Genomic DNA, 20,055 nt, shown 5'->3' on the forward strand with positions numbered 1-20,055 from the left:
TGTTTAAAAAAAAATCCTCGTCTCAGAATTTAAGTAAGGTGAGACGCCAGTAAGCATTTTTATTTCCCTTTAATTTGTTTTCACTTCTCTCGTAAGTCATTTGCAACCGACTTTAAAAAATAGCTAAATATCTTTAAAAGTAATGTTCACGAATACAGATGCTTTGGATTTATTGAAGGATGAAGTCGAATGTGCTCGAATGGAGGTAATAGTGCATGTATATTTTGACGTGACTGCACAAGAGCAGCACGACGTGAAATGTCCCGTACTTCTATTACCATCTCCTGGTCAAATAGTGCACAACACGGAAAGAAAAAAAAAATCATTGCTTCTTGTACTCTTAAGTTTCCTGGAAACCCTATATTGCCACCTGCCGGTAAAGTATCGCGTAACAAATGGCTAGATTGGGTTGACAATACTTTGGTGCCACCTACTGGTGCAAAGCGGATCAAACAAGACTTGGCGCGAGAAGTGAGGTCAATTAGGATTGGTTGCCAGTCAATCTCAGGACACAATGGAGACAAATAACCATTCAGACTCACCCAGTGACGTGAGATGAAATTCATGACTCTGACTCCTTTCGAATCTTTTTTTTTTAAACGACCCCAAGAAACAAGAAGAGTATGCATTCAAATGTTGACCTTTAATGTAACATTTGTTTTCTTAGCTTTTAATGCTTCTGTGAATTTGCACAAAGTTCAACACTGTGATATCAGGAAAACCAGAGGATTTTTTTTTAAACGAGGAAAAATTAACCGAGTTTGGACACCCTTGCTCGAGATCAAACAAAATAGCAGCAGGCGACACATAATTCATAACAACTCTCACCTACATGTGCACAAATAAAATGATGTTTTCTATGACTAAAATAAGGACTAAAATGGTTGATTTAAAGTCGACTTAAATTGGACTAAATAAAAACGGGAAGAGGTTGACTGAATGCGATAAAAACTAACAAGCACAATTGAAACTAGGATAAAACTGAGACTCGATGGCTGATCACATTATCAGTACCCCAAACCTCACAATTGTGAGACAGACATTCGAGCCACTTTTTCACTGAAATTTGCATATGAAGCGCAGTGTAATGTCTGCACTTTATTTTCCGTGCTTTTGTTTTTTAGACTGATTGACTACGACTGCCATCGTTCAAAGTCCCTGGAGTTGACATAGAAAGTCACATATACTAATATTGCCTTTCCTATCAGCCACCATCAGACCCTTTCATTTCCCCCCACTGGCGGATATGAGTTCTCTTGACTGCTGCAGACAGACACAAACACGCAAGTAATAAGACGTGACGAGAAAGACGCAACCATTTCAATACTAATCGTAGCCCTAACACAGGGGTGGCCAACCCGCGGCTCGCGAGCCACATGCGGCTCTTTGGCTGGTTCAATGCGGCTCCCGGGCTTTCACACGATAATTGTCGAAAACGCCTCGGCGAGAGCGCTGCCATTCAAAGAATGGCGCTTAAAACACAGAACATACTACGTCAGCCTATCAGCAATACCTTTACTTGATTGACATAGAGGGCAATCAATCAGATGAATGACTCACTGCTCATGCGCAGACAAGGGCGTGAAGTGCTAAATGCTAAGCAAGTCAGCGAATTGCCTCTGTTTTTAAGGCAGAGGTGCCCAATACATCAATCGCAATCGACCAAGAGCCAGCGTTTTTTTCGGCTAAAAACGCCTTACCATACATGGTCGTTTTTTTCGGCTAAAAACGCCTTACTATACATGGTCATTTTTTGGGGGGCTAAAAATGCCTTACTATACATGGTCGTTTTTTTCGGCTAAAAACGCCTTACTTTACAAGGTTGTTTTTTCTCGGCTAAAAACGCCTTACTATACACGCTCTTTTATTTCGGCTAAAAACGCCTTACTATGTACATGGTCGGGTTTTTTTCGGCTAAAAACGCCTTACTATACATGGTCATTTTTTGGGGGGCTAAAAATGCCTTATTATACATGGTCGTTTTTTGGGGCTAGAAACGCCGTACTATACATGGTCATTTTTTTTGGCCAAAAATGCCTTACTATACATGGTCATTTTTGGGGGGGCTAAAAATGCCTTAATATACATGGTCGTTTTTTTCGGCTAAAAACGCCTTACTATACATGGTCGTTTTTTGGGCTAAGAACGCCTTAATATACATGGTCTTTTTGTTTGGCTAAAAACGCCTTACTATACATGGTCTTTTATTTCGGCTAAAAACGCCTTAATATACATGGTCATTTTTTCGGCTAAAAACACCTTACTATACATGGTCGTTTTTCTCGGCTAAAAACGCCTTACTCTAAATGGTATTTTTTTTGGCCAAAAATGCCTTACTTTACATAATTGTTTTTTGGGGGGCTAGAAATGCCTTACTATACATGGTCGTTTTCTTCGGCTAAAAACGTCTTACTATACATGGTCTTTTTTTTTGGATAAAAACGGCTTACTTTACAAGGTCGTTTTTTTTTTCGGCCAAAAACGGCTTACTTTACAAGGTTGTTTTTCTCGGCTAAAAACGCCTTACTATACATGCTCTTTTATTTCGGCTAAAAACGACTTACTGTACATGGTCATTTTTTTCGGCCAAAAATGCCTTACTATACATGGTCATTTTTTGTTTGGCTAAAAACGCCTTACTATACATGGTCGTTTTTTTCGGCTAAAAACGCCTTAATATACATGGTCTTTTTGTTTGGCTAAAAACGCCTTACTATACATGGTCGTTTTTCTCGGCTAAAAACGCCTTACTCTACATGGTCATTTTTTTTGGCCAAAAATGCCTTACTTTACATAATTGTTTTTTGGGGGGCTAAAAATGCCTTACTATACATGGTCGTTTTCTTCGGCTAAAAACGTCTTACTATACATGGTCTTTTTTTTCGGCTAAAAACGCCTTAACATACTGTACATGGTCGTTTTTTGGGGCTAAAAACGTCTTACTATACATGGTAGTTTTTTTTCGGCTAAAAACGCCTTAATATACATGGTGTTTTTTTTTTTTGCCAAAAAACGGCTTAGTATACATTGTCATTTTTTTCGGCTAAAAGCGCCTTACTATACGTGTTCGTTCGCTGGAGGGAATTCTATCGGCAATCGGATATTCCAACCTTTCCGTGAATACATCTGCAAAACACAAATGTTGAACAAAAATAGCTTTATTGTCCCACGTGCCCGCCATTGTTACCGCTACACGACAGTTGCACAGAAACTGACAGAGGCGCTTTCAATTACTTCGAATGAAAGAAAGCTGGTCATCCTACAATTACCATCAAAGGCGGAATCTCTTTGCGGACAGTCAATTATTATTTTTTTCTTTTTTTTTCATCCAGTTTGTACACCGAAGACATTCATCATTTTTTTCTGTCTATTGTGTTGTATTTATATCCAAGGTTCCAAAATTAAGGCTGACAGTGTTTTTCCATGTTCATATCAATGTTAAATTAATCAACTAAAAAATATAAATGTCAAGCCGTCATTAAATAATATTTGAGGTCATTGCAAACCCTAATTTCTATCCATCCTTCCATTTTCAATCATCCTTAAATGAAAGAAAGCCTCTCCCAGCTGACTTTGGGAGAGCGCTAAGGTACACCCTGGACTGGTCGCCAGTCAATCACAGACCAAATTTCTGTTGTGGAAATATTTCGGCTGTTTCTTATGTAGTATTCCAATTTGTCAAGATGGTAAATTTGGGTGTTCGTTAGCTGTCATCGTATCAACAAAATCATCATGAAATATTTCAGCATTTCATCGTCTACATGAGTTGTATTTTTTGAAATCAAGTCCTGAAATACACGATGTTTGACAATACATTCTAATAATGGAGACGTACCTCCATTTTATAAGTCAGTCGGAAATCATAAAAGAATATGAACAGGAAAGTTATTTTCAAGCCACCTTTGATGGGTTTTTTTTTTTGTTTTGGGGTGACACGAGGTGTGGCAAGAAAACATTTTAAAAAAGCGTAATTCAAATGTTACATCTTTTCAAAATCGTGCCAATATTTTTTTTTCTTTCAGGAATGCTCCAAAATATGCTACGATTGTACTCGTGACACCGCTTAACTTTTCAAACAAGATCCCACTCGACTTAGCTCAGTTGGGACATTCTGTCAAATCGGGAATATCGGCACACACAAATACGACAGTGACGCTTGCTACAGGATGTACAGTCACAACAGACTTGAGTAATTTGAGTCTTTGTAAAGCCTTCGACACACACGTTCTTATCCAGCATCATCACTCGGGATGGGCATAATAATACATTTGTTGAATATTGATTGAGTGCGGTGACATTTTAAAAAATTCATCTTGAAGCAATTGACACAAAATGGAGTCCAGTTCTGAACTGCAAACATCCACGAGATCTACCGTGCCAGCTCAAAACCCCCACGCACCCTCAACTCTGGTCCCCAGCTAAAAAGTATTATTCAAATGCCCATCCCAAGTGGACACACAGAAAAGTATCGTCCTTTTCACATGAAATTTAATTAACAGTGAATAAAGACAGCATAACAACATCAGAGCGTACACACGCGCCAACACACACAATCACACATTTCATTTCACTGAATAGCTTGTGCTTCATCTACAAAACTAAAAATATTTTAAAAGTGTCATGAACACATATGTTGTACTAGTAGCGTGTAACTAACCACTTTCTTTCTGATTCTGATTAGTTATTGTAGTCACTGTAAGGTCACTGTACAATGTGTGATTTAAAAAAAAAAAGGATTTGTGGTTTGTATTTCATTTAAAGAAAACATTCTGAACATTCCCTCACAAAATGGAGTCGGAGGCCACACTAAATCGTTTTAGCAACAAACATGGTAGACACGGCTATATAATTCTAAATGATTGAAAAAAGTGGAGTGATAAACAGTTTTTTTTTCCACCTTCATTTTGCGGCAAATGGTCCAAAATCCTGTGAGAGCAGCGACACTGAAACATAACCGGGCTACATTTTAAGCGACTATAAGTGTACATTGCGGCTTCTCGTAGTCTCTGCTGAATACAATTAGTAATGCACATTTGAAGCTTTTATTTCATAGTTCATGTAAACCCTCCTTGCAAAGCTACAACGGCAAAGAAAACAAAACGCCAAACACCTCCCCAAAAAAAAAGAAAACTGAAAATGTTCAAGTAAACAGAACACTGAGCCATGATTTGTTGAGTCGTCTGAGGACCACCCGACGTTATTCTGAATCCTCGCGCCTCTCCTCGGGGACAGCCAGGAATATTTTCTGGCAGAACGTGGTGAAGATTTCTGAGAGACAGCGAATCATCATCGTCAGTAAATCAGCGATTGCAAAATGGTGGTGGTGGGGGGTGGGGGTATGTGTCACATACAATACAATACATGCTGATTTATATAGCGCTTTCACAACAGCGCATCTGTATTTACTTAAATCTTTAATGATAAAACTTTATACAGTAATTAACATTCCGCAGCACTATCCCAGCTCACCCAACGTGTTTGTGGTAAGATAATGAATCAATTAATCAGGTGAGCCGTGGTAAAATATCCAATTTGTATACCTGTGCGGTCTATCGCCCAGAAAGTAACCGTGTAGTACCATCTCATACCGCTAGGGGCAGCAACAGCTAGCCAATTGCCTTGTGTTAAATCTTAAATCTTTTCAAAAATCTTTTTAAATCTTTTAAATCAATTACCTAAATCTTTAATGATAAAACTTTATACAGTAATTAACATTCCGCAGCACTATCCCAGCTCACCCGACGTGTTTGTGGTAAGATAATGAATCAATTAATCAGGTGAGCCGCGGTAAAATATCCAATTTGTATGCCTATGCGGTCTATTGCCCAGAAAGTAACCATGTAGTACCATCTCATACCGCTAGGGGCAGCAACAGCTAGCCAATTGCCTTGTGTTAAATCTTAAATCTTTTCAAAAATCTTTTTAAATCTTTTAAATCAATTACTTAAATCTTTAATGATAAAACTTTATACAGTAATTAACATTCCGCAGCACTATCCCAGCTCACCCGACGTGTTTGTGGTAAGATAATGAATCAATTAATCAGGTGAGCCGCGGTAAAATATCCAATTTGTATGCCTGTGCGGTCTATCGCCCAGAAAGTAACCGTGTAGTACCATCTCATACCGCTAGGGGCAGCAACAGCTAGCCAATTGCCTTGTGTTTCGACCACTAGAGACAAGCGAATTTGTGGAATTTGTGCCGCGTGAATGCGGGACGACAGTGAAACAATATAAATATGAAATATTATAAAATATTTTTGTCTTTATGCTCATTTGATTCCAACTCAAGCTGTTGTAACGTCATTCTTCAATGTTAAAAACGGTCATAGTAACAATATAACACGTTAATTGTTCAAATAAGCGGAGGTGAGGGGGTTCACATTGTCAGCTAGTGGTGTGCTATGAGATCTTTTCAATGAAAGAAGTGTGCCTCAGCTCAAAAAAGTTTGAAAAAAACTCGCCTATACAGAACAGGCATGTACAAAACCTCTGAGTTGGGCATTTTTTTCAAAGTAATGCCACTTGCACACACACAGAATAGGACTGTGGTCCTTGAAATTATCTAACGCTCTTCCAGACTATGGAAAGAAGAGCTTCAGGCCACAAAAAATACCTTCATGCAAGCAAAAAAAAACACAGTCTGTCGTCATCGCAAGATCAACCGAACCAAAGTTTCAGTCGGAAGAAACAGCTAAAGTCTTAGATGACGATTAGTGCCCCTCCCACAGTGGAAGAGGGTCATTTACGTTTCTAAAATGATTAGCGTTATGCTACACTGCATTTTTATTTTGATCTTGGAACCAAGACTTGTTATTGACCGATGGTGTTGCCAGGTATAAGCCGACACCGGACTCTGAACAAACCCACTCATGGTAACAGCCCCCCCCCCCCAATTGCTCTCCAGCCGATCTTCTTCCCTCAATCTCATAACAAAGTGTCACTGATGCCTCCTAGCTTACGCCTGGACGAATCCCCTTGTTTTCATTTGATTTTCAAAACAATAACAACTCACCGAGCATCTTCTTGACCACACGTGGCTTCTTCCACTTGTTGCCCAGCAGGTAGGCCGGGATGCCCGTGAGAATGATGCTGCAGCCTATCAGGCATTCGATGGGAGCCGCCCAGAAGGACACGATGATCATGAAGATGCAGCCCAGGACAAAAGTCACGGGGATAAACAAACAGATCTGTGTCGAGGGAACACGATGATTTAAGATAACCAGAAAACATACACAAACAACACATATTTGTCATGTCTTGAATGACTATTCATGTATTTTCTCTCGCGCTGGTCCTCATCTATAGTCACGGGCAGGGGATGTCAATCTGTGAACCAGCTGATGGACTCGATCGATCGCTAACGTTTCTCTCAGCAACAGCGCCAGCTGAGTCTCATTCAGCCTTGATTTGTGGTTGGCCGAAGGCTTAATGAATAACATTAAGCGCGTCTCACTAAAAATCTCTTTCGAGATGTAGAATGGATCCCATTGACTTGAGCCGTTGTCTGTTTTTAGTGCATAAAATTGAAAAGTGCTGCAAGAGAGAGTTCTGTCATTTTCCCGCGCGACCAAATTCTTATTCAAAGGCCACAGTACTTGTTTTTTTTTTATTTTATTTTGTATGATCAATTCACTGCATTGTCACAATGTCATCTCACTTCTAGCAGGACTTTGTTTTTATGTTGTGTTCTATTCATCAAGATGATTAGACAGTGCTTTGAAATGAAAGATAAGAAAAGTGCCTCAGCCATGCACGGTTCTCTCACAAAGAGAGAACAAACACACAAGTGGAGATTAATTTCACGTCTAAATAGCCCGGGGGGGGGGCGGGGGGCAATTTGCCTCTGGGGAAAGATGAAAGACGGCACAGGAACAAAGAGGTGATACAAGCCATGTCCAAACAGAAGAAAGCAGTCTGTCTTATGGAGAAAAAAAAATGCTTTTTGATGCACGGACGCTGCGCTGTGTCAATTCAAGACTACTCAGCAGGGGGGGGGGGGGGGGGGTCATCGGTCTCCCATAGGTACAACCAGCGTACCTTTATTGGCCTTCTGAGATTGGGCTTTTTAAATCGGAGCCAGAGCATCCCGGCGATGGCCATGCCGACACACAGCCAAGTGAAGAAGCTGAACAGATTGATGACGGAGAAGATGTCCTGGGAAATGGCGTAAAGCATGGACAGCAAACACTGCGAGTAAAGACAAAAGATAGATCAGATCAGGTTAGTCTTGTAACGAGACAAAAGGAACTTCATTTGTTTCTGTTTTTCACTCTTTTGTTTGTTTTGCTCCTGCGGGGCTCCCGCCGACATGTTACGAAGTGTACATATGATTTAAATGACAGTTTGTGGCCAAAGCAACTCCTCACATTATATTACACCATTAAAGTAGGCGACTGTCGGTTGCCATGGTGACAACAGACCGGTTCGGCCGTGCCGCAGGCAACAAGACTCCAACTACACGCGTTGTTGCACACGACTGAGACTTGATTCTGTTCAAGGCTTCTTTGACTCTGTCGCCCTGTGCTTGTTCATGCAGGGTTCAGTGGGTCTCCTACTGTGCGCGTGAGGGGATGTGGAGTCTGTTATTTGAGAGTTCGATCGAAACAGATTTGTGGTTTGATTGATTGGCACGCTTTAAACACGATAGCCCCCATGCCAATTTCGGATTTTTTGCTCAAAGGTTTTTATGTCGGCTTTCCCATGACAAAAATCAAATGCGAGCACGATGTGACACGCATGTTTCGAGTGACATGGAGCAAAAACATTCATTCATTCATTCATTCATTCATCTCCCGTACCGCTTGATCCTCACTAGGGTCGCGGGGGGTGCTGGAGCCTATCCCAGCTGTCTCCGGGCAGTAGGCGGGGGACACCCTGAATCGGTTGCCAGCCAATCGCAGGGCACACATAGACGAACAACCATCCACGCTCACACTCACACCTAGGGACAATTCAGAGTGTTCAATCAGCCTGCCATACATATTTTTGGAATGCGGGAGGAAACCGGAGCACCCGGAGAAAACCCACGCAGGCCCGGGGAGAACATGCAAACTCCACACAGGGAGGCCGAAGCTGGAATCGAACCCGGTACCTCTGCACTGTGAAGCCGACGTGCTAACCACTGGACTACCGGGCCGCTCTGGAGCAAAAACAAAAAAATGAAATAATGTGGCGCGGTGTTTACGGAAGTAAATGTGGTCCCGCATGGAGGCTCTGATTTTATCGCCAGAGTAGCGAGGCAGCAGGAGGTAGAAATATTTTGGGAATATTGGGGCAATGCTCCTCGATCACCTTATTATTTCATGGGGACGTCTACTAAAACTGCCATATTTGAGAAAATCAGAATGACATTGCATGAAAAATAAATCAGATACGTTTTTTTGCGTATTTCGTACCGAATCCTAATTGAATTGCACGTTGTCAATGCAATGCAGTTCAATGACAACAGAACGGGAGTCATGCGGCTCAACCTAAAGTATGAGGGTGTGTGCAACGTTTGCAGAGCAGGTGTTTGGCCCTTTAACCTTCGACCTTTCCATGGGTCAAATTCCACATCATTGGAACTGTTATGACTTGAAAAGCACATAAGCATTGCTGTTATCCTAGCTGTTCTTACTGTGAAGATGAGGGATGGCACCGGTGTGAAAAGGTCTGTGTGGACCAGTCCCAGAGCAGCAGGAAGCTGACCCTCGCGGGCTCCAGCATAGAACAAACTGGAACAAATGGTACGGGTTTCACTTATTTATTTTCCAACATGATCCGCTTGGCCTATATCGAGTGTGCTGACAATAACAGTCAGTCATTTGATGGACACGCTTGATTTCACATCACATTAAGTTTCAGGGAAGCGTTACAGGAAGGCTTGTGATACGTTTTTTTGCTCCCAAATACCAATAATAATACTAATTTTTAAAAAAACACATTTTCATTTTACCGTGCTGAAGTAAACAGGGATCCATTCACGGCTCCAAAACAAGACAGCCCCACAAACACCGGAATGAGCCAAGACATCACGCCGAGATGGTACTCGCCAAAACTCTGCGTACAGCCCACAGTACACAAGTTACTATTTTCATCAGTACAAGGCCACAAGCCAAGGCCGGTTAATTCATTGCACTGAGGCAACGGTTATTTTTAGAAGCGATAGCTCACCACGGCGACGGCTTCCGACTCGACCATGTCTTGCGGAGAAATGGTTGTGAAGTAGGCCAAGTTGGTCAGGATGTACACGATCGTAACAATGGGCATGGAGATGATGATTGCCAGGGGCAGGTTTCTAGGTTGAAAAGGGGACAGTGGTCATTTCAACTTTCTGATCGGGACACATGGTCGTGCTGCATTCAAAAGAAAACAAAAAGATGCAATCTTGAATTGAATTAAGGCAGGGGTGTCAAACTCATTTTTGTCATGGGCCGTATTATAGTTACTGGTTCATTTGGGTCATGTGATATATGTGAAACCAGATCAATAAATCAACTATAGCTTAAGTTACTTTAATGAGGGTTTTGGTAACAAGAATACTTAAAATAGTAAATCTTATATATCACATATAGATTTTGAAATTTTGAGACAGATTTTAGCAAGCATTGTGTTTGATTTGCTTTCACGGGCCACATCAAATGATGTGGCGAGCCAGATCTGGCCCCCGGGCCTTGAGTTTGACACCTGCGAATTAAGGTTTCAAATTGTGAGGAAATGTCAGATGGTTCAAGAAAAAAAAAGTAAAATCTTACAAAAATGGAACTGGAAGTTGCAAGAAAAAGCTGTATTTTATTTATATTTTTTTAGAATGAAGAAAAAGTCGGATTTTTCAAGAGAAAAAAAGCCATAAATTGCTAAGAATAAAGCAGTATTGTGAGGACAAGCATCACCATTTTTTCACATACATTTGACATTTATATTGTGTAATACTTTGTATTTTGCTGGTTTATGCAACATTCTGCATCATGCAAAACGAGGGGATGACAGGCATGCTCTTTCAGCTCTAAGTGAAGTCGTGTGATTGACAAATACTAACAGGAGACCCCTCCTCAAAACAACCTCCATCACATTTAAGTCACCTCTCTGGATTGATCATCTCCTCGGTGACGTAATTCAGGTAATTCCTGAGAAGAAAACAAAGAAAACAGCATCGCTTTGAATTTTAACTTGAGGCTGCTCAAATTTGCAATCAGAAAAGTCAACAAAATGCTGATTATTGTGATGATGCTGTATTTTCTTATGGTGTTTAACCATACGATACTATTCCGAGTGCAATTTGTAATCTTTTGATGCCAATATTTCAAACGTGGTATGGGGCATTTCACCGCCACTAAAAATTGTGCAAAAAAAAAAAATAGCACAATACCAAGAGTATCAATCAAAGCCAATCCGTTCACACATACAGTTCAAGACTCTAAGAGGAACTGTTTCTATATCTGAGCAGTAGTTTTTTTTTTTCTACAAATGACTCACCAGCCTCCAAAAGCAAACAAACCACTGTACAGGGCCAAGACAATATTGTCAACACCCACTTTGCTGCCTTCAAAGGCGTTTTCGGGCTTCAGGTAGGGCACATCACCTGCACACACACGCGTGCACAAACAGAAGAGAGGAATGTTTTGATATGATTCGTTGTGCGTCTCCATTTGGGGTTATAAAGGCTCGCTGACGGGCGACTGCTTGACTTTACGATCCCACAATCAAATTTTGTCATCGTCTAGATTGACAGAGACGGTTTTCATCCTGTGAGGGAAACCAGACAGTCTCACACGTTGTCCATCATGTATTTTCGGCTTGGATTTTCATATGGGCTTTTCACACACACATACACATTCACACACACATCATACAGTGTGTGTGTGTGTATGTGTGTGTGTGCGCACGCTTGTGTCTTGTGGTTCCAGTTCCCGCCCGAACCTGTCTTCTTCAGATGGTAATGAGAACCATCACAGCGCACGTGCATGCCTCTTACATTCTCTCCTTTCTTTCGGGCTCTGAAAGGCCTCAGTGTGCGCATGCGACACCAGCCGGCAAGCTTCGCTAAGTCATCGCCATGGCAACGCAGAGCAGAGCACAATGCGTGTGGGTGTGGCCTTGCAAATCGGGGCCAGCGAGTAGCAGGTGTAGCTTAGGCCCGAGCAGCCGCATGCTGTTTCCCTGCCTCATGCCGTATATTATTTTACTATGAATGACTCAGATCACAATATTAATAATAATCATAATAATAATCATAATCATAATAATAATTAGCGGCCCAGTGGTCGAATGGTTAGCACGTCGACCCCACAGTGCAGAGATTATGAGTTCGATGCCAGTTCCGGCCTTCCTGTGTGGAGTTTGCATGTTCTCCTTGTGCCGGAGTGGGTTTTCTCCGGGTACTCCGATTTCCTCCCACGCTCCGAAAACATGTATGGCAGGCTGATTGAACACTCAAAATTGTCCTTAGGTGTGAATGCGAGCGCGTATGGTTGTGCGTCTCTATGTGCCCTGCGATTGGCTGGCAACCGGTTCAGGGTGTCCCCTGGCCGACTGCCTGAAGACAGCTGGGATAGGCTTCAGTATCCACCCCCGCCCCCACCCTCAACCCTTGTGAGGATAAAGCGGATCATAAAATGGATGGCTGGATGGATAGTAATAATATAAAGGACAAATTAACTGTGTCTCTCGAAGGCAAACTGAGGTAGCTAGCGTGAAGTCACCACTTGATCTGTCGACATTGGTGGCGCCTCAAGTTTTAAGTATGGTTCATTGTAATATGAGATTTTTTTTTTCAACCAGGGCTGATAAATTTGCTGTCATGCAGAGAATTCCAAGCGAGGACTGAACTGACATCGGTACTTCATTGCCGCGGCGTTCAATCGTGAATTCAGCACTGCTCATCGAAGCAGCACTCGTCACCGTTACGCAAACATACACATGAGTGCGCGATCGTTCATGAGCCGTCAAATGAGCTTGGCGCTCACGCTCGGCATCAGTGCAAACAAGCTTAGGTGTCGTCTGCTCGGCTTCACTCGTTAGCGATCGTCAACAGTTTGTGCATCAGTAGCGACAAAAATACAAAGACTCCCTGTCGATGTTATCAAGCGTTTGACCTGACCGTGGCCTTGCATTTGACATTTAAGAAAGAAAAAAAAATCATAGTAGCACAATCGATTAAATCAGAGATGAGTCACTTGCTCGTCTGCCTTCTTTCCACATTCACATAAACATGCGCTTTAGGTTTCCTGACGAGACCAAATTGTCTAATAGGTGTGAATGTGCACTTGAATGCTTGTTTGTCTCAATGTGCCCTGTGACTGACTAGTGAGCAGCCAGCACGCCAGCTCACCTACGACCCTGAGAAGAATCAGCACGATAGAAAATACATACATGGATGGATGGTTAGAGTCGCTTCAACTCGCATGTTGATGCTCAGAAAGCCACATCCATCCTAATGAACAGCGACAAGAACACGTCGATGACTATTTCCCAGCCATTTGAGAACTGTGGCCTTACAGTTATTAATGCTCTGGCAAAACTTCGACACAAACAAGTGCGCGTGACTTGATAAGAATGTGGAATTTTCAAAAGCCATTCATCAGTTTGTAATCTGTTTATCCTCTTGAGGGTCATGGGTGTGCTGGAGCCTATCCCGGCTGTCTTTGGCCAGTAGGCCGGGTCCATCCTGAACTGGTTGCCACCCAACGGCGGGGCACACAGAGACAAACAACAACTCATGCTCACAATCATACCTAGTGACACTTTAGAGGAGGGGTGGGCAATTATTTTCCCGGGGGGGGGGGGCCAAATGAGAAGCAAAAAATATTGTGGAGCGCCGGACCAAAAGTTAGAAATCGAAATAGAAAATAAAGAAGACAGCACAATGTCTTTGTATGCCAATAATATTGTAACATTCTCGTCCACCATCACACTCAGCACCGGTTCTCCTCAAGGATGTGTACTGAGCCCCCTGTTGTTCACGCTCTACACATTTGACTGCTCTCCGACTCTCGGTCCAGCTTGCGGAAAGTTTTAACATGATAACAATCAAACTATTCTAGGAAAAGTTCATTTACTCGAGCCACAAGCAATTCACTCTGAGCATGGAAATTGCCAGAATCGGACCGAGTAAGAATCCCTTCCTTGTTTTTCAAAGTCTCGTAGATTTGAGTCTTTCCGACTCCAGGCGTCTCCTGAATGTTTCGTACTTTGTTACCCGCTTCGTTTAATCAGATACTGTACATATCACTTTCCCTTCCATAGTCATTACTCTCTCCCTCTTTCTTCGCCTTCCCCTCCCTCCCTGTGCTCTACAACTTGAAGTAACTGCGCCACCTGGTGTTGAAATACCTGTCATTACAAGTCCAAACGAAATGAATGCAATCAAACCTTAATTGTGCACCAATCTTTGGCGGGCCGGATTAAAAAGACCAACGGGCCGGATCCGGCCCGCGGGCCGTAGATTGCCCACCTCTGCTTTAGAGTGCTCCATCAAACTGTCACGCATGTTTTTGGGGATTTGTGAAAAAACACGAGTACCCGAATAAAACCCACAGAGGCACGGGGAGAACATGCAAAGTCCACAACCCTGGAATCGAACCCTGCAACTCTGCACTGTGACGCAGACATGCTAACCTGTCGATTGCTGTGCCGCTGAAAGCCAAAGGGAAAGAAATTCTTTTCATGCGATGAGGAAAGCAGAATCTCCGAACACCCTGCTCAGTCCAATGCGGTCTCTTCTTTGTATACTGTAGTTGCTTATTGGCTCAGCGTAATAAAAATCCAACTACCGTATGAAATATTTCCATAGATGATGAAAATTGTGTTCCACTGTACAAGTGAATAAGAGTGAATTGTTGCTCTGGGAGTCACCTGTGAAGATCTGTATGAAGCCAAAGAGGATGATGATGATCAATGCGAGCAGCTTGGAGACGGTGAACAAGTCTTGGACCTTGGTGGCGGCTCTCACGCTGATGCAGTTGACAAAAGTCAGGGTGGCTGCAAGCAGGGAGGAGTGATGAGAGACGGAAGCATCTTCTACAAAGTTACAAAGACTGAGCGGTTTGTAGATTTTTTTTTTTAAATCTGTACTTTTCGGGAGCATTTCATTTTCAATTTTTTAAAAAATGTACTCACTACATTTGAAAAGAGATACTCTTGATCAGCATAGACTTGTTGCTTTTTTTTTCCAAACGGCTCCGGATCACGACACGATGTGCAAAAGCTAACCGTGGTTGAGATGCTAAAGGTTTTTGAACACTTAGAAAGCAGGGGAAAAAAAATGTTATACTTCACCTCACTGCGCAAGTGCAGACTTGAATTGGGAAGGCGGCGGCAAAATAAACTCGCTGGCGGGGTTGTAAGTGTGGAGCGGAAAAGATGAGGAGGTGAAAGGAAAGCAAACATTTTTTTTTTCACAACTACAAAGAGAATGCAATGGGGAAGAAGTGGACAGCGAAAAGTGATTCGGTCAAATCGGTCAACGTAATCATGTGTTGATTAAGGGTCTTTATTAATTCCAGAAAGGGTGTCAACAGAAAGATTTTTAAGGATTTTATCGACGTTAGGAAATAGGAAAACATGGTGACAGTTACATGACCATATTTGTCATGTCACATTTTTTAGTCGAGGATATTCATTCATTCATTCATTCATCTTCCGAGCCGCTTGATCCTCACTAGGGTCGCGGGGGGTGCTGGAGCCTATCCCAGCCGTCTTCGGGCAGTAGGCGGGGGACACCCTGAATCGGTTGCCAGCCAATCGCAGGGCACACAGAAACGAACAACCATTCGCACACACACTCACACCTCGGGACAATTTAGAGTGTTCAATCAGCCTGCCACGCATGTTTTTGGAATGTGGGAGGAAACCGGAGCACCCGGAGAAAACCCACGCAGGCCCGGGGAGAACATGCAAACTCCACACAGGAAGGCCGGAGCTGGAATCTAACCCAGTACCTCTGCACTGTGAAGCCGACGTGCTAACCACTGGACTACCGGGCCGCCCTAGTCGAGGATATTGAAATGAATATTTACATTCTCGGGAGAAATATTCATGAGACGGTGACACGATCAAATTATGGTTATGTAACTGGGAACTTAAGCTGATGGAAAAAAATGGAACCAAAAATGGAGCATCCCTTAATTTTGTACTTTTTTTTTTTGACTCTATTCACAACATTAGCAAACCGTTATTTGAACAGCGCGTTCGGAACAACACGTAAACATGTCGCATTGTTGGTTTTTGCTCGAGGTAACATTCACGTGTGAGTTAATACAAGAAGAAAACTATTTTGTGTGCACACAAGTGTTTTTTGTGCCAAACTATTCAAATTGATTTTGTTGATAAAGGAAAAATAAAAAATCTGATTAACTTTTATACGTCAGTAGACCTAAATTTCAGTCTTTTTTTTCTTCCTGTTTCGGAACTTGAACTTCAGTACAAAGTGTGAGCGCTATAACTCCCTCTGCGCTTCCTAATGTACTCACTGAGACACAGGCAAGCGATGAGCTTGGCGGCGCTGTCGGGCACGCTGCAGCTGGGGTAGATGGGTTTGAGCAGGTACGTGGCGAACACCAGCGACACCACATACTGCGACGACGGCCGGATGATGAGCATCTCCACCCACAGTTTGAGGAAGGCGGCCAGCTCGCCGTACACCTCCAGGATATACGTGTAGTCGCCGCCCGACTTGGAGATGGTGGTGCCGAGCTCGGCGTAGCAAAGAGCCCCCATGGTGGAGATCACCCCGCAGACGGACCAAATGATCAAGGAGAGTCCGGCCGAGCCCGTTTCTTTCACGACGCCCGTTGGCGTGACAAAGATCCCCGAGCCGATGATGGTGCCGATGATCATGGCCACGCCGTTGAAGAGGGTGATGCTGCGCTTGAGTTCGATCTTCTGCCCTTTGCCGGGTGGCGGGTCGGACGGGCTCGAGGGGGCAGCGACCATCGGGGTGGATGGAGAAATTTTCTCAATGACTTGGCCGTCTTGGTTCGGGTCTGCTTCTGGTCCTGTGAAACGACGAATAACCAAAAAGTTTAGAAGATGGCACCGATGGTGCCAACTACCTTGGCTAGCAAACACATAAGTGAGAAAGGGTTGTGGAGAGTCGATTCTGCTGTTTTTTTTTTCTTTCTTTCTAATTGGTAATTCATATTTCATACAGGGGCGGCCCGGTAGTCCAGTGGTTAGCACGTCGGCTTCACAGTGCAGAGGTACCGGGTTCGATTCCAGCTCCGGCCTCCCTTTGTGGAGTTTGCATGTTCTCCCCGGGCCTGCGTGGGTTTTCTCCGGGTGCTCCGGTTTCCTCCCACATTCCAAAAACATGCGTGGCAGGCTGATTGGACGCTCTAAATTGTCCCTAGGTGTGAATGTAAGTGCGAATGGTTGGCAACCGATTCAGGGTGTCCCCCGCCTACTGCCCGGAGACAGCTGGGATAGGCTCCAGTACCCCCCGCGACCCTAGTGAGGATCAAGCGGCTCGGAAGATGAATGAATGAATATTTCATACAGAGCAGTCGTTGAATTGAAAGCGTATTCATGCAGTTCTACAAATTGTGTTTTGGTCGATGCCTTTTTAAGGGCACTTTTATGAGCCACCTGCTATGTTCGTCGTAACAGAAGGACCTACTTCCTACAAAATGTAAACAATATCACCGCTGTGTGTGACCAATGCTGTGTCCTTACTGTCCATCATGCAGTCATTCATATTTATAGTGTACAAAAAAATAGGGACGATAACTATACTGGCGGCCCAGTAGTCCTGTGGTTAGCACGTCGGCTTCACAGTGCAGAGGTACCGGGTTCGATTCCAGCTCCGGCCTCCTTGTGTGGAGTTTGCATGTTCTCCCCGGGCCTGTGTGGGTTTTCTCCGGGTGCTCCGGTTTCTTCCCACATTCCAAAAAACATGCGTGGCAGGCTGATTGAACACTCTAAATTGTCCCTAGGTGTGAATGTGAGCGTGGATGGTTGTTCGTCTCTGTGTGCCCTGCGATTGGCTGGCAACCAGTTCAGGGTGTCCCCCGCCGACTATACTATGGATAACTATACTTTGCAATCACTTTCTGATTCCGAGTCATCTTTAAATGTGAGCGTGTCAACAATCGGGAGGAGTTGTGACCCATCCAGTGGTCTCCGCGAATGATCCAAAGCATCAAATGGCACGCTTTTATGTCAATATTTATAGATCGAGAAACAACACTGATGTTCAGATCAATCTCGCGGCCCGCGTGTTAAAAGGAGCTCGGAGGAGGAACAAAAGAGTGTTTTGGTCAAATGCAAATACAATACAATACATGCTGATTTATATAGCGCTTTCACAACAGCGGCAGCTGTAACAAAGCGCTTAACAAAACAGTTAACATAAAGTAAAATAATAAAACAACACATAACATAAAACATGGACAGTCGTGCAGTCCTAACCACTTTTCCATCACACGCTTTGTTTGTTAACACAGGAGGGGATATTCAAATGAAGTGCAAATGTAGACACAGCTTCAACTGTCACGCAAACATGCAAATACCTCCCTGAGGCATCACCTTTGCCTCACAACAGTGCGTCACCTCCGCGAGGAACTATCCGTGTCGCCCTGCGTCATGTGTAGAAGTGCGTGTTGTGTTTTGGTGTGGTGTGGTGTGGAGTGGACCTACCCCCCATCTTCTCCTTGGCAATGCTCTCCCGACTGCTCCGTAATTTCAGCTCAGGCTCGGCCATTATTTCCTTCTGGGCTGAGTCGTCTGGTTTGATTTTTCTGCCCCTTCTTTTCTTCTTGCCTTTACGTCCTCTTCTTCCTCCTGTCTAGCTTTCCTCTCTCTCTCTCTCTCTCTCTTTTACATGCACACAAACACACACTTAGACACGCATGCTCTCCTCGGGGTTCTCTCTCTCTACTCGTTTGTTCTCATTCACTCACACACACACACACACACGCACACGCTGCATGTCAGTCTAGCTAACCAGACTCCATCTGACCCTGATCCTCTCTCCCTCACCCCCCTACCCTCCACCTTGTGATGCTGCGGTAGCCTCCGCCCACTCCTGCTAAATGATAGCCGAGCACAGAGGGAGGTTGATGATGAGGTAGGGCGGGGACGTTGGGGGTGGCTGGCAGTTTGAGTGTGTAGAGCGAGGTTACTAGCAGACACGTGACGTTTTAATCTATTTGTGCAGCGCTAGCTAATCCAGACGCACAGTCTGCTCAGTGTGTGTGTGCGTGTGTGTGTGTGTGTGTGTGTGTTGGACGAGTATGGAAACAAATCATTTTTGACTGAGATTGAAATCATGATTCTTAAAACAATTATTCATTGACTTCAAAACTCAACTACTATCATCATAGCCTCATGCCCATTCATCCCTGCATGTTGAACAATTTATTCCTGAACATTACGTTCTTTTTGTCAAGTACAAAATGACCTGATAATTAAAATGCAAAATTCAAGCATCTTGCGTTTTTGTTTTGCTCCATCGACACCTGTGTGAAATTCAAAACATGAATGAGCATCTCTCTTATATTTTTTTTTATCATTTTTTGTTACTGTACCTTTATTTTTAAGACTTGGGGAATTCCAGTTCCGGACCAGTCCGTAATAGGAGCGGATCCCACAAACGCAGACCATGAGAAAATCGAATACAAAAATGGTTTATTCACCAAAGAAGGTCACGAGACTGACAAAGTACAACATTAAACGCTGGTAACAAAATAACCAGGATAAGAACGAATATAAGCATAAGCAACAGTAAATGAAATCAATAATGTAAAATCACTTGACACAAAAAGACGAGGAAAAAACAATCAACAAGAAAAACCAAAACCACCCAAGGATAACCACTACAAACAAGAACGAGACAAAAGCTGAATAAACAAGAAATACAAACCCAGACTATGACTGCGACTGTTATAGTGGGCATGGGACAAGAGCAAAGCCAATATTCTAAAAACAGGTGATGGCTGAACAGTCCCCTCGACCAGGTGAGAGTTGATGACATGATGGGAAACAGGTGCAGAATGAGAGGGGGGCGACCCTTCAATGCCACCTGCTGGAGACAGACAGTACAGCATCAAGACATTCAGGCTCATTGGGCTAACCTGGG

The 20,055-nt window shown here is 43.4% G+C and overlaps 1 protein-coding gene across 1 annotated transcript; it reads right to left on the minus strand.

Annotated features, from left to right (window-relative positions):
* Nucleotides 1-3,758: 3,758 nt before the first annotated feature.
* On the minus strand, nucleotides 3,759-18,969 carry LOC127591248 (large neutral amino acids transporter small subunit 1-like). The gene is made up of 11 exons (XM_052051168.1): nucleotides 18,615-18,969; nucleotides 16,451-16,975; nucleotides 14,835-14,960; nucleotides 11,457-11,562; nucleotides 11,063-11,107; nucleotides 10,155-10,278; nucleotides 9,937-10,040; nucleotides 9,619-9,715; nucleotides 8,040-8,189; nucleotides 7,015-7,189; nucleotides 3,759-5,268 (listed from the first exon to the last, which is right to left on the minus strand). Exons 1-11 carry the CDS (start codon nucleotides 18,676-18,678, stop codon nucleotides 5,198-5,200), a joined length of 1,587 nt encoding a protein of 528 aa, XP_051907128.1. The 5' UTR covers nucleotides 18,679-18,969; the 3' UTR covers nucleotides 3,759-5,197.
* Nucleotides 18,970-20,055: the final 1,086 nt, after the last annotated feature.

This window comes from Hippocampus zosterae, chromosome 2 (assembly GCF_025434085.1).
Source record: "Hippocampus zosterae strain Florida chromosome 2, ASM2543408v3, whole genome shotgun sequence".
Taxonomy (NCBI): Eukaryota; Metazoa; Chordata; class Actinopteri; order Syngnathiformes; family Syngnathidae; genus Hippocampus; species Hippocampus zosterae.